Raw genomic sequence first — 16,843 nt, forward strand, 5'->3', positions numbered from 1 at the left:
CTCCAGGAAGATTCACTGGCATGGCATGTGGAATCCTTTGGGGGCTGGCACATTTCTGCATGTATGACCCTGGCAACCAGACACACTATGGAGCTGTTGCAGAAGCCTACCTCTGTCCTTGTTTCATAAGGGGCCTAGATAGACTATTTTTAATTCCAAACATTTTCCTTCAAATGGATTTTACACGCATTTTTTTCAAAGTTACACTCATTCAATTTATTTTCTAAGTTAATGACAATTTATGATAAAGCCTAAAACAATCATTTAAACACACACCCACCCTACCCAAGCAGCACACGGCTGCTGGAGAATGTTTAAAGAGTGTAATTCCTAAACTCCAGAAAGTCACTAATTCTGCAGAATCAGAATCCACTGAAGTATCAAACAAACCTTTCTTAAAAAGGCAAAAAGATTAGCTTCTTCTATTTGCTTATTAAATCAGTTCACTCAAAGTAGAGGGAGGCAGGCTGAAATGCAGGGGAGGTGTTTCTCTTTTCCAATCTCTGAGTAAAAACAAGACAAGGGAGGATGAGTTATGTTCATTCTAAGATCTGGAAGGACACAATGACCAAAAACAAGCAGTTCATTTTGCCAAGTACAGATAACACTACCCTGTTAAAATAAGTCAGTCTTAGCAGCACACACTCCAGCAATATTTTCTCTTACATATCCAGTGCGTAATTTGCATTATTATAGTCTAATTATAAAAAAGTACATATTTGACTTTTTTATTCAAATGCAGTTTTGTAGAAATCACGAGGAAGGAAATTATTCACCTAGTAAATACAAATAATGTAAACATTTACTGTGATAGAATAGCATAAATGGGTGTATGTAGATACACTGTATCGTCCTGTTTAGCAAGAAGTAGTAATAGATGAGCCTAACCAATTAGAATAAACCTTCCTCTTAAGAAAGTATCAAATGCAAAACAAAGCTTAGATGAATTATCTGAATCACCAACTTTAATCATGATTTAAATCAGCAAGTGGGAAGCCTTGATTTAAACAAATTAACCTTGTTTGTTTCCTAGTTGCGGTAGGACCAGTGGGCCAGGACTGCACCTCTCTCTGGGGGGGAGAAAGGATACAACTTCCATGCCCAGTTTGTTTCAAGAATTTTTACAAGCACATTTGCCAATATTTTTTTAAAACCTTAAAACAAACTATAAAGCCTTACGTGCCAGGAGACACCTACTCTCTTGTCAGTCATCTGCTTTAGCAATCAGTCTGATACTCACCTAAGATCTATTTACATCTCAGAGAGGTTTCTACGTGTACACAATACAACCAGACTCTGCAGCACAGCTTTTAAACCGCTCCAATCCTCACATCCCATGAAATACCTCTCCTACTTCATCCTACAGACACTAGTTTTGGTCTGTTCGCAACAAGAATTAGATTTCCCATTCTCTAACATTGATCTCTTCATTTCTTCATCAACTTTCCACTGAATAAACATTTATTTTTTCCCCTCCCTTAAACATACTGGAAGGTCTGCAGTGCTCTGCTGTGCACTAGCCCTTATTAGCCTTTCCCCTCACCGGATAAGATACTTAAAAGCTTGACAGTATATACTTCAAAGCAATTTATGAAATTATACCAAAATTGAGTATTACCTTAACATTTTCTTTTTGACACTCAATAAAGCAAGTAATTTTGCTTTACAGGAAATCTGTTTTTGAGATCTCCAGATCTGAAAGTGCAAGCTACACTGGCTCCAGGGGTGTCTCCTTTTTAGTGAGGACACAAGAAATTAATTTGTCCATGCTCCAGAAATGGAAAAAAAGGTATTTTGTCCTGAGCAGGAAGTCACAGAACAAAAACCACACAGGAGTGCTAAAGTAACCCATCATACCACTCCTAATAGAGACATTTTTAAGATCTGCTAGAACATGGACAGGCTCGTCTAATTTAACAATATTATGCACATCTCTCAAACCCAAACTGACTACAATACAGCTTCTAGCTGCAGTAACTGCAACAAAAATGTCAAGTCAAACACTGTACTTGTATATTAGCAGAAGTATGATCTAATGACCAAGTTCAACTGTTTGCAGCCTAAATGCAGACCTGCACCTGTCAGCAGGAAGCATTCCCCTGAATTCCCTCCCAAGATGAAGTTCCTTCCCACCGAGACAGTTTCCACAGCCAAAAGAACGTGATGCTGCCTTCCTCAATTATTAGGCTGTGAGGAAAACAAGGTAACATATTCTACTGCAGACCAGCAGAACATTTTCCCGCAATGAAACAAGTTATCTTTGTACAGAACCACAGAATAGTTTGGGTTGGAAGGAACCTTAAAGATCATTTAGTTCCAACTCCACGCAGGGACACCTATAACAGGATTTGGCTCAGTTCTGAAACATGGATTTTTCTCCACGATTGTCAAGTCTGTGAATCTTATTACTCGTGGGTGGGAGGGAAGGGAGGGAGAGTGACATACATCTGATAAGCTTTCCTATTCAACGTGCAAAGACCCACACATCTGCAACAATGAGACCTTCACAGCAGCTGCTTCCAGAGCAGAAAGCAGGATCGCCCTTCAACCTATTCAAGACAAAGCACATTATATTCTATACTCTTCCTTGGGCAGATGGGAACACAACTTCTGGAAAACAGCAACGCTGAAAGACCTTAAATTCAAAACTCAAAATTTTGAAAACTGTCAATTTTGATAGCCATACAATCACAGACCAGATCTAATGACGAGAGATATGACTTTGGAGGTCTGAGACCCTCACCACTGGATCAAACATTTAACAGCAAAAAAATCATCCTTCTGTTTACCACAGAATGAGTGCACTGAGTTGTGAGGACTAATCCCAGAGAAAGCACTTTTCTTGGAAAAAAAAAATGTCACAGCAATCAAATGCACTTTAACACACTGGAAACATGACTCTTCCTGCAGGTGTAAGATGAGGATAAGGCAGCAAATTCATGCTCTGTACTTGTACGGCTGCACGCCTGTTCCTCTGCACACCCTCTGCCTGCCTCCTTGCTGGCTGTGCAAGCCAGCTGGTAAAGGAAACATGCTGACAAGGCGCAGAGAGCTGCAGCAGCAGTAACTGGAAACAACCGACGACGGTAACCCAAGGCACACAGCCAGGACACACTAATTCTGCGATAAAGTTTCCTGTTTCTTATTTTTTTCAGATTAGGCAATTTTTATATATATAGTCCCTGCTATGGTACTTTTCCTTGCATCCCTTCACAATACAAGTAGCTGCAGGTTTCCCCCGGCAGCTACAGAACTCCCGAGCAGCTCCGCAATGACCCATGTTCTGTCCTACCTGAGGCTGGTTTGGGTTTATTCCTCCCCCACCTTTTTTTTGGGGGCAAGGGATGAAGGTTGTTAATTATTTTTACCCCTGCTCTTCTCCTGCAAAAGCTGGCCTTCCCATATGAAGAAGGATACACGTGCGTACGCGCATATGAGAAAGAAACATCACTGAACTCGGTGCCAGATTTCCAGCAGGAAGCCACACAGTCAGTCTGCCCTGGCAAGTCTTGAAGCAGCAGCAATCTTCCAGTGAATGTGCCACAGGTGAGATAGCAGAGAAGCGCGGCAAGGCCAAATTCCACAATGCGTACCATGTCCAGTGCCCTCTTCCCACAACCGAAAGAATGACTGAGCTCAGCAACACTTGGCTGAAATTTTCAAGCCACATTCGCTTCCCTAACTAAAAGACATTTTTTTCTGTTCCTGCCTCAGCAGGGGGTTTATGTTTTGATTAAGACTCGCTTACTCCACAAACCAAGCCCACCACTCACTAAAGGAAGTAAAAACCAGCTTTTCCTTTTTCTTCTGTCTGTCCTCAGGTACAGCCTTCTCCCTGACACCTGGGGAAGAGCAGATACTCCACGTACCTTGGAACCAGCAGCAGAGCTGAGAGGACTCTTCCCTACAGACAAACATAACCTGCAGTCATAGCCAGAAACAGCTGACACGCAGTGATCCAAATGGTTAGTCAGAAACGTGACTCATGTTGGAGACTCCCTCAAAAAAGCCTTGCAGTGAAGGGCCCAGCTGTGCCTTTAGGAAAAAAGAAAAGGGGAGGAGGAAATTTCAGGAGATAAAGTATTTGTCTTTCACCAACAATCCAAAGTTTGCTTCTGGCCCATAACAAAGTACCTATTGTGACAGATCTGTGGACCTTTGCACGAGTGCCAGCAAAATGGCACAATCTGGAGTCATCACCAATTTAACCAAAGTTACCTTTTAACAGCACCACACAAACTGACAGCTGCGCAGACAAGTTTGAGTCCCAGAAAGCTCGCAATCTGGGTTGACAGGATGCAACAGGTGAAAGAGACCAAGAAATGCAGAGCTGAGCAGATGAGACAAGGGAGGGGGAAAGCTAACAAGTTACCATAAAGCAAGTAAACACCTCCATGCTGCACTGACAGCATCTCTGGAGACAGCAAACAGAGATCCAGGCTCTTTGGACGCACGATAACAGCCACGAGCAACTGATGTCCCCTCCCTAAATGCCCGCTCTAACTCGCTAGGCCCGTCCACCTGCTGTGGCTGCCCATTCTCCGATCTCTTTAGCAGGGGGACCCTCTCCAACGGCGCGACTGCGCAACCACCGCCAGCCCGAGAGGGCAGGCCCCGCCGCCGCCTGCAGCACAAACAACCCCCGACCGCCAGCGCTCGGCTCCACACGCCAAGAGAGCGACCCGCTCCCACCCACGGCGCGGGGGAGCCCGGCCCGCACCCCGGCCAGGCCTCGGGCGGCTCAGCGGGCCGGGCCGCCGCCGCCTGCCTTCCTTTCCCTCCGTCCTTCCTTCCAGCACCTTCCAGTACGGCCCGGCCCGGCCGGCAGCACCACGCGGACGGGCGGGCGGCACTGGGCCGCCGGCACCGGGTCCCAGGAAGCGCTGCCGCGGCTCGGGCCGGTGCAGGCCCTGGGGCCGGAAAGCCGCGGGGTGGGAGAGCGCGTCCGCGTCCCCCGCCGTGAGTCACGGACACGCGGAGCGGCCGGGCCGGCCCCGCGGGCGGCGAGAAGGAGGCACCCCCCCCCGCCCACCACCACAGCCAGAGCCGAGGAGAAAAGTTACCGGTGCGGCCCGCGGCTCTTCGGAAATGCGCGGCGGCGGCGGCCACCGACCGCCCCCCGTGGCGCAGGTGCCCGAACCGCCGGCGGGAGGGGCGGCCGGGCCCGGCGCTATTCCCGGCGGAGCGCCGCGGCGGAGCTGTAGTGATGTCACGCGCAGCGCAGCCCCGAGTCACGTGCAGGCGCCGCCCGCCCCCCCGCCGGCCGGCGCCCTCGGCCCCGCCCCCGGCCCCGCCCGCTGTGGGTCCGGCGGGAGGCGAAGGCCGCCGGGAGTCACGCGCAGTTGCACGGCGGTGAATGGCGGGTCGCTGAGACCGCGGCCACGGACGGAGTCAGGCCCTCGTCCCGCGCTCCTCCGCGCCCGCCGGTGCCCACGGCTTCCCCTCAGCCGCTGCCGGCTCTCCGCCCTCACCTCACCTCGGAGGAGCGGCGCAAAGCCAGCAGGAAGAGGTGCAAGGTGCCCGCAGGAACAACGCACGACCTTTTCCTTCCTGCGCCCACCAGGAGCCCCAGCGGTACCGCGTCAGCAAAATAACAACACGGGTTCGTGCTCTTCTGAAGATACGGAATGACTTTAATTTAAATTCGCTAAGCATTCCAGCACGAGCAAGTTAAACACGTTATTCCATCCAGGTGAACTCTGTGTGTTGCACCGAGCCTGCGCTGACATAACCCCTCTGTTTCATAAATAATTCGGTGCCCCAAGATGTCACACGAGTGACTTCTAAAGGCTGCAAACCACGTAAAGTTTTAAGCAAATAAACACATACAAACGAGCTGATTCTTGAGCCATTGGGCTTCACGCCTCTCAGACTGCTTTGCAAACACGAGAGCTACGTTTCCTTCTTTTCTTAAGAACGCGAAAGCCGAGAACCCCATGTAAACACCTGCCTCTACGCACTGGGAGGTGGAGACGAGCGCTAACCATCACAAAATTCGTTTAACCGCCTGCCGTTACCTACCACATCAGTGGCCAAACGCTTCGGCAGGCGCGCACCTGGTAGGAGAAGCTGGGTTTCCTCGCACACTCACGTAATTCCGAGCTTCGCCTCGTAAGAAACGACCGGATCCGGGGCAATGCCAGCGAGGACGGCCTCTGCCAGCAGAGCCAGCGGCAGCAGATTTCTGTTTTCCCGCAGACACCCTTAGGCTGACTCAAGGGATGAGATGATTAACGATCCACGGAGCTGCAGCAGCCGGGCTGTGCGCACCTGCACGTTTTCCCTCTTTCTATCCATTAAGGCTTTACGCAAGAGATCAGGGATGATGTCAGAACACTGTGAAGCTTTTCCTGGTTTACAAAGAAGCCGCCAGATGACCGCCTGCCCGCCTGAGATGGAGGTTTAAGAGGACGCTTTATTGGCGAGGAGCCGCACCGCGCCGCACGCCGTGACACAACTAAACCCTCGCATTGCCACCCGTGCCCACCCACCGCCGAGCACCTACGTGGTGGAAGCCCGCGGGATGCTGCCCAGCGGAGGACGCCGCCGTTACCCCGGCGGGAACGACCCGGCCGTACGCGGCTCCTCAGGCTGCCCAGGCGCTCCCGCAGCAGGCCGGCGGGCTGAGCAGGCCGCCCCGCCGCCAGGCTCCGCCTCCGCCTGTCAGGAGGCGGGAGCAGCCCCGGGGCCCCGCCCGAGGCCCGGCCCCCTCCCCACGCGGCCTCGGCCTCGGCCTCGCCCGGCCCCGCGGAGCGCAGCGGGGCTGCCCCACGCACCCGGCGCTTCCGAGGCGCGCCCGTCCCCGCGGGGGGGCAGCGCATCCCGGGGAAGCCACCGGGGCCGGCCCGGCCCTCACCGCACCCCACCGCCCCGCCCGGGCCGCGCACGCGCACTGCGCGCGGAGGCTGTGAGGCGGGCACGTGGGCCCGGCGGGGGTTGGGGACGCCCTGCCGCCCGGGCCCGGCCGCGACGCTTCCGGTGTGCGCTGGAAAATTGTGTCCGTGCGGGCCCGCGGCCGGCGGCGACTCGGTTCCGAGCGGCGGCGGCGGTGTGGGGGGGAAGCGCTATGGCGGCCGATCCGGCGGGGTGCGGCTGGGGAGGCGCCGTCCTGCTCCTCCTGGCGCTCTGCCTGCAGCCGCCGCCCGCCCGGACCCGCAGCCTCCGCTTCGTAACGCTGGTGAGGGGGGAAGGGGGGCGGCGGGAGCGGGTTGGGCCGGGCCGGGCCGCGGAGCCGGGCCGGTGTGACTCGGTGCCGCCCGCAGGTGTACCGGCACGGAGACCGCTCGCCCATCAAGGCCTACCCGCGGGACCCCTTCCAGGAGGCCGCCTGGCCCCAGGGCTTCGGGCAACTCACACAGGTGCGTCCGCGGCCGCGGCGGGCGAGGGCCGGCCAATGCCGGCACCGTCCGTAACGCCCGGTGCCGTTGCAGGTGGGGATGCGGCAGCAGTGGGAGCTGGGCCAGGCCCTGCGGCGGCGGTACCGCGGCTTCCTCAGCGACATGTACCGGCGGCAGGAGGTCAGTGCCGCCGGCCACCGCGCCGGCACCGGGGCTCGGGTGGGGGAACGGCGCTCTCTGCCGCCCGAGGGCCCAGGCCACCCCGCCGGGCGGCTGCGCGGGGTCTGCGGGAGAGGCTTCTTTCGGCGGAGAAACGCCGGCGGCGGGTCTCAAAGTACTGTTGTTTCCTAGCCCGCTCCCGGTGCAGGCTGCCGAGCCGGAGAAAAGGGGCCCGAGCCTGCCCGCGGGGGGAGGATCGGGCCGCCCCTCCGCGCCGCCGGTGCCAAGGCGATCCGGCCGGGCCGCGCAGCGACAGCCCCGCTGTGAGACCCTTCCAGCCGCCTGCTCCGAAGCCAAGGGAACCAGCCAGCAAGGCTGTATTGTAGCTGGTATTTGTTTCTTACTCGAGATTGTGAGATTTTTATTTTTCTTTTGTCACACCAGCTGACAAGAACAGAGCCCGTGTTTGCTCTGCCCTCCCCAGCGCACTTCAGTCACAATCTCATGGGAGTCTGTACATACAAACAGTAGTCGCTAACCAGAAGTGACCCTCTCATTTGTTTCCACCTGTGAACTATTGACAGCTTCAGTCCCTCACAGCTATTGATTCTCCTTTCTTCCTCCTGGATGTTGCCACGCTTTGTAATAGTTCTTGAGAAACCGGTATGTTTGTTTAATAAAAAGTTATGGAGCCTTTGTGGAACCATGTGCTAAGCACAGGGGAAAATTTGAAAGATCAAGAAAAGTAAGGAAATGGAAAATCCCCTCAAATACCCCTGCTGGCTGATCAAAGAGGTGTGAGTCAACTGGAACATGACCACATGTCATGACGAGAGGCGTGCTGTCACAGGGTTCGGCTGGACAGCAGGCAGTCAAGACCCCCTTGTCCCAGCACTGGCTCTGCGTTGGTTCAGTTATTTCATCTGAGCTCGCTTTGGGTGATTGACCAGATGGGGCAAACTGAGAATCCCCATACAATTTTTGGTCTTTGTTTCGCCCCTTTTTGGGCTCCCCAGTAAACACCAGCTTGCCATAGGTCAGATTACATCCCTTCTTTGACATTTGCTTCATCAACAAAACTTCCAGCATCAGCTCAAATGCAGATCCTTTAACCTTCCTCAGTAGTTCCTTTCCAAACATACTTCATTCTTATAAAGCTTTTGCCAGCTGAAACTGTTTTCCTTCTCTTGCTTGAGAATGAAAAACAAACCCAAGGCATATGCAAACAAGCTGTTCTGCTAACCAAGCCTGAACCCCTGCTCGAGTTGAGCAACCTCCCTTATAAGAAGTGTTGCCTCTGGGTGACACCGTATGACTGTCCATCACCTGACTCAGCGACAAGCTGGAGCCCTGGCAAAAGGTGCTGAAGAAAGCATGTACGTAGACTCAGGGCTTAATTGGGTTTTTATGACACTTCTAGAATTAGATCCTTATCTTTTAAAATATTTCCTTTCTATTTCTTCAGTGCTTACCGTGGATGAAAGCAATCCTGTCTAATCAGTACAGGGTCAGTTATTTTCAAGCCACAGTTAAGGGATAAAAGTGGGTAGAAATTGTCAGAGAAAATACAACTTTTTTTTTTTTTTCTCCTCATGACTTAAGTTTTGAGATACACTCCATGTGGGAGATGCTATACAGAGTGAGTGTATGTATTTTTTTTTCTGTTTCTCTCTCATCATGTAACATTTTTTAAAAATCCCAATCTCGGCACTGTATTTCATTCTTCTGGCTTTTTGTTCTTGATTCAATATGCTGTTTTCTAGGACATTCTTTCTTTCATGATTTCTTATGTGTCCCTCTTGTTTTATCACTGGTTTCTCTCCAATCTTCCCCTAAGTGTTTTCAGTGCACAGATACCAGAATACCAAAGTTTTGCCATTTTGACCTTCTGAACTTTTTCTGTTTTTTTCTCGTTTCTCTTCTTTCTGGCTGAGCTCTCTCTGTCTGAGTTCTGGAATGATAAGTCTTGGCCCATTAATCCCAAGAGCCGACAATGATCAAATAAAATCCCAGCTCCCCCTTTTCCTCCTCTCCTGTTAGTCAGATCACTCTTGTCTTCGTTTCTCAGGTGGAAAAACTGAGGCTTGGCGAAGCCAGGTATTTTCATGAGCACAGCAGGTCATTCCTAGAACTGAGACGGGAATGCAGGAGTTTGTCCCAGTCATGCTCTGTAAATATAGCGCATTTCCTGTCTGTGCCCATCGTTATCTGCATCTCTGTCTTGCTCTTCTCTGACTCTTCCTCATCTTCAGACTCCTTTCTGTAATCTCCGCACGGTGCACCTGGCTATCCCACTGATCCAGAACAGACCGCTCCAGCATTGCACACCAAATTGTGTCCATCCTTACAGTTTGTCCAGGCTGACATCAGCAGGTGCTGTCACTTCAACTCCTGTTACCCTGTTGTCCGTGAGCAGCTGCAGGGCACTTGGCAACGTTCCTCAGCGCATGCATCGTCCTGCGTCTGAGCATCACCGCTTACGGTAGCATTACTAATGGTGCGCTGTCCCTGTCCCGGCAGATCTTCATCCGCAGCACAGACTGCGATCGGACGCTGATGAGTGCGGAGGCCAATCTGGCAGGCCTGTATCCCCCAGAGGGACAACAGATATTCAACCCCAACATCTCCTGGCAGCCTATCCCTGTGCACACAGTGCCAGAGTCCGAGGAAAGGGTAAGTTAGTCTCAGGGATGTGTACTGACTACTCGGGTAGTGTGTTACACTGACTTCTCCAAAGGTTTTTGCTTCACTCTCGATTCAGATTGTCTTGAACTTCTCCTGGGACCTGCCTGGCAAAGGTTCTTCTGTTCTCAGAAGAATACGAGAATTCAGGGGCTGTGTTCACTCAACACGTTAGCTGCAACACCTCAGCAGACCACACGTGGTCTGGAGTAGGTTAGAAGGCAGTACTTGAGGCTGTTTATAGATGCATCCTGCTAGTCAGGGTGTCATTACAGTTGCGCGTGTTGACTGCAAATTCTGTACTTCAGTCTTCTCGGTGACCTAGCTGCTCTTGTCTCTGCCCAGCTACTGAAGTTTCCTTTGACCCCCTGTCCACGGTATGAACAGCTACAGAATGAAACACGGCACTCAGCAGAATATGTAAATAAGACCAAAGAGAATTGGGTAAGTGATTGTTTGCATGAGATAAGGTGGTCTTAGGCTTGTAGTTAAAGTATTATCACCTCCATATAATCAGAGCTCTGAGAAACGGGTAGGAATACCTGTGAATGTAATACAGTATGAGATTGCAAAATTGAAGGCCTTTCTCTTTTCTCATACCTCCAGCAATTCCTGCAGATGGTGGCAAATGAGACTGGGATCCGGGATGTCTCTCTTGACTCTGTTTGGAGTGTGTATGACACACTGTTCTGTGAAGTAAGTTTGTTTGGCCATCATCTTACAGCCACGGGAATTTGGTCTTTAGGGCTCACTGGATTTGGTAGAAAATTAGTTTGCAAAATCCATTAAAACAAGTTTTTGCCATTCCCACCCTGCAGTTAGAAGTAATGTTCTAATTTCAGATAATAACAGTTTGTACTCACTAGAGGCATGTGCCAAGAATTACCTACTTTTGCACCCTATAACCTCCCACTTTGTAGCTTAGATATGTATTGTGCCAGAGCCAGAAAAAGTCCCACCTGCATAATAAATATCTCTTTGAAAGTCACTAGAAAATGACTGCACTCTGAAATCCTTTGATCTCCGTGGATGAGTCTGAGTTAATTAAGGTAGAAGTGAGATCTCTGGAAACTGAAGGAGCGTTAAGTTTACGTTTGAAGTTGGGAGCGTGAATTAGGACTGTTCCTGGCTTTACCTCTACCTCTCTGTTCCTTTAGACCAATCACTTTTCTTTCTGTGCTTCTGTTAATGCCACCTCTAAAAGAAAATAATGGTCTTCTAGGTTAAGCAGGTTTCACCCACATCTGGTTCTTGACCTGTTATAAGCTCCTTTGCCAGAGAAAGACTCTAGAGACAGATGTTGCCCTTCTACTGTCTGGGGCAGGGCACCAAACTCTATATTCATGTGGAGTTTTGTTGAAAGCACATCTCACAGAGGCTTAAACAAAATCAAAACTGGGTTAGCTGTGCTGGGATAATGCTAAAGGAAAGGTCACATACCAAGGAGACTTACAGTTGTTGCACACAAGTTTATTTGTGTATAACTATACAGCATGATGAAGTAAATCATAGAGATCTTTCATGTCAAACTAGCTAATTATGGAAGAAGCAGTAGTCCCAAGCATTTTGACACTGTGTCATGCTAATTCTATGGAGATGCAAGGCTGCTTAGCTTGCTGGCAGTGGTATGTACTATTTTGGGGATGTACAAGATAAATCTGCACGGAATTGCACTTTGCTATGTGAAGTAGCAGCTTGAGTTGCTGCAAGCTGAGAATATTCCAATCCAGAGCTGCATTGCACTGTGTAAATTTGCCCTTTGTATCACAAACCTGATCTCCCATCTTGTAACAATCGGTAAAGCAACTTGTCAGTAACAAAAAATTCTTTGGTCAGAGAGATCAAGAATGTCAAATCATCTTCATTTTCAAGATGCAGTTAATGACCTTGCAAATTGGACCCGGAAGGCCAGCTGACAACCGCTATAATCCCCAAGAACTTGGAGAATAGGTCAGTGTCCCAAAATGAAACCAGAAGGTTTTGAGGGACTTTTACCCTCAAAACTATACCCTCAAGCTCATCAGTCTCTTCAGCTGCTTTGGGCTTCCTCCTTTTTTCACACTAACAGTGCCCTGAAGAGAAGGATTGTTTTTCTCACCTGAGCCAGTAGATTCATTCCACCATCTGGCTGGAGACAATAAAAAAGTCCAAGAAATACCTGAACTTACTAGCTACTCTCTTTGTAAATCAATGAAAAACTAAATAAATATCTAAGTTGCTGATGGGAATTTCTTCAAACAACTCGTACAGAACAGGCCCTTAAGGATATCCAGCCTCATCTTCTGGCAGTTTAATGGGATGTGCAATAGCAAATTGCTCCGAGTGATGCCAGGGAACCACAACTGCTGTTTGTCTGCCAGTATAACTCATCCTTTCTTGTAACGAGTTGGCTGCAAAGCAAATTCTTCTCCTGGTTCCTAGTTCTGTGTGTTCTGAGTATGGGGCTTTGTCAGTCATACATCCCAGTGGTACGTCTGCAGAGCACTTTCTAACTTTCTCTGGTATCCTTCAGTAGCCCTTAGAGCCTCCGGCGAAATTGTGCTGCAGGTACACCAGAAACCTTGAGTTTGTGCTCTCTTGCTTATCTTTTTTTTTGACTGCAGGACAGAATCAGCCACACGTAAAGTAAATGCCCCAAGATTATTGTATTGGTGTTACAACATAACCCTGCACTCCAGTTGTGCTTTCACAGAAATGTAGCTCCTAGACTTTAATCTTTATGCTTCTCATTATTAGTTTCTGAAACAACATTAAACCCCACATATATTCTTTGTATGCAGCACAGCAGTGTGAGGACAGAAGCATAAATAGAAAAGGGGCATGTTTAAAATAATAAAGGAAATCAGTAGCCATCTGGGCAGGATTCCGGACACCCTCACTCCCATTCTCTGAGTAATCTGTGATCCGTGCTACCTGCAGACGAGTATTCTGTTTCTCTTTCTAGCAAGCACACAAAATGGATTTGCCTGTATGGGTGACACCAGATGTCATGGCTCAGTTGAAGCAACTAAAAGACTTTGGTTTTGAATTTCTGTTTGGGATCCACAATCGGGTAGAAAAAGCTCGTCTGCAAGGCGGTGAGTGCACCAGGGAGGGAGCTTCATGCTGCTGCCTGGTTTTTGCCTCTTACCAGCTGTTCCCTTTCCTCAGGGGTCCTGCTGGATCACATAAGGAAAAACCTAACCAAAGCAGCAAATGTTTCTGCCCACCAGAACCTGAAACTACTTGTCTATTCAGCGGTAAGTCAGAGCTTGGGGGCTAGCTTTTACCCATCTCCTCCTCCTCACAGGGGACTGGGGCTTGGTGATAGTTTTAACCCTTTCTGGCTTCTCTCCAGCCCATGCAGCAGTGATCAGGACATGGATCTTTGCCTCTGGATGGGTGGGATGTGTAGGATCTGGCATCATTCCTCTGGGGGTCCTGAGGAAAATTCCCAACCCACGATTTGTTCCTCTTAGCTCGGGCTTGCAGATGAGATTGGCAGACTTTGGGGAGCCACTGCTGTATTTATTGGGTAGGTGGGTTGATGCTACTCAGATGTGATGTTTCAGTAGTGTAGGTACAGAGTCATCCCCCCTTTCCAGCAGCCGACGGACTGGAAAGTCAAGCATTTCTCCCAAATTGCTGCCTAGAGATTAACTCTTAAAGAACAATGCAGGATATATATGGCTGTGTTTCACTCCCTCCGCTTCTCTGGCACTGTCACAGATCACGGTTCTATCAGTACAGCTCCTCTCCCTTCTTCCAGACGGAAGTTACAAAGGTGATGTCCCCTCAGCGCTACCCCATCCGTGACTGGTATGGTCTGAGCTGCCCTGCCACATCCATAAGGGTGACTGATTTGGTTTTTTTCCCTCTTTCTCAGCATGACACCACACTTGTGGCACTGCAGATGGCTCTAGATGTCTACAACAAGATTCAAGCACCATACGCCTCATGTCATTTATTTGAGCTGTACCAAGAGGATGATGGGTGAGGGCTGCAGTAAAGACCTCCGCTGTGATTTCACCTCAAGGGTTAGATACCTAGGCTAGGCTCCACCCTAGGGGGATGCAATCTTGCTCCTAGTAGCAGACTCTTCGGAGGAAAACTACCACCAAAGTAAAGGAGAGGGTGTGCGCACTGAGTTTTTGGGAAGGGATGACTTTAGCTAGAGAATAACAAACATCTAGCTGTGTTTTGTTTTCAGTAACTTCTCTGTGGAGATGTTTTTCCGCAATGAGAGTGGGAAGGAACCTTTCCCACTGACGATCCCTGGCTGTCAGCACAAATGCCCACTGCAGAGATTCTTGGAACTCACAGATCCTGTTGTTCCCCAGGACTGGGAGCAAGAGTGCCAGGTAGCAAGCAGCATGCACGACACAGGTGAGCCCAGGCCGGACCAGAGCATGGCAGAAGGGGAAAGTTTGGACAATACCACGTTGACCACTTGTTTTCTCCCTTGCAGAACTGTTTCTGGGTCTGGCTGTGTGTGGATCCATTCTCCTTCTCCTTATAATCCTCCTCTTGATGGTACTCTTTCGCATACAGTCTCAGCCCCCTGGCTACCGGCATGTTTCCAATGAGGGAGAAGATCAGGCCTGACAGTTGCTTCAACTCCTTCCCAGGCAGTAGGAGGGAGCAGCGTTGCCCCTAAGGATGATTGGGCACCTTCAGTTCCTGAGCATTCTTCTGCTTTGGCCATTGCTTCCCAGTATGAAGCTAGACTTGATTTTTTTGGATGCTTTCTAAAGGTGACGTCCCAGAGAGAGAGGACTGAACTACTCTAATGGAAATGACACCTTGATTCTGAAGCCAGTGTACTGTGTGGTGCCCCCAGTCCTCATACAGCTTACCTAGTCTGGGATTCCCAACATGGCCAGTTGGAGCTGGTCAAGAATATTTCTCCTTTCAAGTGATTGTAAACGTTACCACTCACCATGACTGTGGCAGAGGGGCTTGGGCCTCCAGCAGCTGCCACGTCCAGTGCAGTCAGGAGTTGCATCTCTCTTCAGGGTCAACCTGCTTTGGTTGCTTTTCTCTCAAGCCATTGGGCTGATGATGGTGGGAAGGCTGGACTTGGAGCAGAGGGCACAGCTTGATGCACCAGGACTCATCTGTCCATGCACAGAGAACTGCTGCAGAGGATGGCAGACAGCAAAAAATGTTTCTTGAGGTTGCTGTTAAGTAGTTGCTGCTGGCAACTGGTCTTTTTTTCCATCCTCACATTGTGATCCAAGAGAGAACTGGCCTGGAATCAGGCCAAGATTGAAAACCCAGCAGTAGTTTCTAGGATTCAGCTCAGAGTAGGGTACATATGATCAAAAGAAGCTCCAAGAGCTTCATCAGAGAGATGAATTCCTGTGACCATAGCAAACCCGCACCCAATTTCTTGTGCAGTGTTGGCTCTAGAAAGGAGAGTCCCCGTAGGTAAGAAACTTGTGCCCTGTCTAAAAAGATTCAGCCTTTGAATTTGACTTCCCCACCTCTAAACTTCAAGTACCTATTACAGGGAGTATCCAGTACTGCACGCAGTCCAGACTGCAGCTACGTGAGCCCATTCTGCTTTACTGGCAGAATGTTTTTATTCTGTAATTCAAGAGATGTAGCAGAGCTGTTTACCTAAGACTGGATTAAATGCCAAGTTCTGTAGTTTTTCTTCCTATCTTCCCTACAACAAACAAACAAACAAAAAAACCCCCCAAACCATTAAGGATCAGAGTTTGCAGGTGACTCTGGATCCCTTTATTTGCCATGCTTTGGCTTTTTGTCCAAAGTGTGATTCTTCTTCCAGGCTGGCCTCTCTGTGTGCACTGCAGCTGCTGCAGGGAACTTCATGCCAAATGCTCACCACCTGCCTTGTAGCTTTTGGCAGAAAGTGAGAGACTGCAGCAGGCACCAGAACCACAGGCTCTTCCCATGGTGATGCTGCACATTCACTTCCCACTTTTACTTCCCTTTCTGGTGCAGTTCCCTTCCCCTCTTGGCGGCAGAAGCCAGCTCTTAGGTTACAGGCGTTTCCTTTCCTTCCCCTGTGGAGTACCGTGGGGACTTTTCCCTGCAACATAATCAGCATCTGCCTGTATGGGAACTCTACATCAGCAGAAGCAGCTTGCTGTTCTCAGCATCTTCCTCACCTTTTTGTCCTCTGAAGATACCATCTAGGTCCCCTGCACAGCAAGACAGTCATAAAGGAAAAGCTGCTGCCTGTGAGAACAGGGACAAGAAAGCGGTAACAAAGTGCATTTAGGAGGACCAGACCTGTTATTTTTAAAGGCAGCAAATTTTGCACACACAGAGGAAAGGTTTCTATGATGATTTAGACATTTTGACTGTGAATGACTTTCTGTAATTGTTCCAATACATTTCCTTTTCATTATTAAAATCAAACTCGCACTGAACTCTACTTCTCCTCTTGTCTAAGAGTTCACGGGGCTAGCACCAGTGTGCTCAGTGTTGGAAAACAGGCAGGACTTCCTGCAGCGTACCCCCTCCCAAAGTAAATCCCTGATTTACAATCCCACTTTATAGCACAGTGAGAATTGAGAGCAACTATTTTTGACTGCAGCAACCGTGCGTAGATACAGCTTATAATGCAACCCTTCCAGCATGGAAGGGTCCATTGCAGACACAGTACAATGACTGGTATTTCCACCACTGTTCTCAGTCCCTTAGCCCTCCTGCAG

General features: G+C 49.7%; 2 protein-coding genes across 8 annotated transcripts in view; one reads left to right on the top strand and one right to left on the bottom strand.

Moving 5' to 3' along the window:
* NR1H3 (nuclear receptor subfamily 1 group H member 3) overlaps nt 1-6,663 on the bottom strand; it is a 30,431-nt gene extending 23,768 nt beyond the window's left edge. For 2 of the 7 annotated variants that reach the window (XM_054827724.1, XM_054827727.1), the window contains exons 1-2: nt 5,064-5,231; nt 3,870-4,035 (exon numbers count right to left, since the gene is read on the bottom strand). The gene's annotated coding sequence lies outside the window, so the exon portion shown is untranslated. Of the gene's footprint in view, nt 1-3,869; nt 4,036-5,063; nt 5,236-6,505 lie in introns of those variants that run through there. The other 5 variants (XM_054827726.1, XM_054827723.1, XM_054827722.1 and 2 more) reach the window with 5 other exon arrangements.
* Nucleotides 6,664-6,876: 213 nt separating this feature from the next.
* ACP2 (acid phosphatase 2, lysosomal) lies at nt 6,877-16,558 on the top strand. Its single transcript, XM_054827721.1, has 11 exons — nt 6,877-7,177; nt 7,263-7,358; nt 7,431-7,517; nt 10,017-10,169; nt 10,524-10,622; nt 10,785-10,874; nt 13,123-13,255; nt 13,329-13,417; nt 14,044-14,150; nt 14,368-14,543; nt 14,626-16,558. Exons 1-11 carry the CDS (start codon nt 7,067-7,069, stop codon nt 14,760-14,762), a joined length of 1,278 nt encoding a protein of 425 aa, XP_054683696.1. The 5' UTR covers nt 6,877-7,066; the 3' UTR covers nt 14,763-16,558.
* The last annotated feature ends 285 nt before the right edge of the window (nt 16,559-16,843 follow it).

Source organism: Grus americana, chromosome 5, assembly GCF_028858705.1.
Source record: "Grus americana isolate bGruAme1 chromosome 5, bGruAme1.mat, whole genome shotgun sequence".
In the NCBI taxonomy this organism is placed as follows: Eukaryota; Metazoa; Chordata; class Aves; order Gruiformes; family Gruidae; genus Grus; species Grus americana.

Coding starts and splice junctions, on each gene's coding strand:
- ACP2 (XM_054827721.1), top strand. CDS start 7,067: ATGGCGGCCGATCCGGCGGGGTGCGGCTGGGGAGGCGCCGTCCTGCTC. Junction 10,875..13,122: donor ATGACACACTGTTCTGTGAA/GTAAGTTTGTTT, acceptor TTCTCTTTCTAG/CAAGCACACAAAATGGATTT. Junction 13,256..13,328: donor AAAAGCTCGTCTGCAAGGCG/GTGAGTGCACCA, acceptor CCCTTTCCTCAG/GGGTCCTGCTGGATCACATA.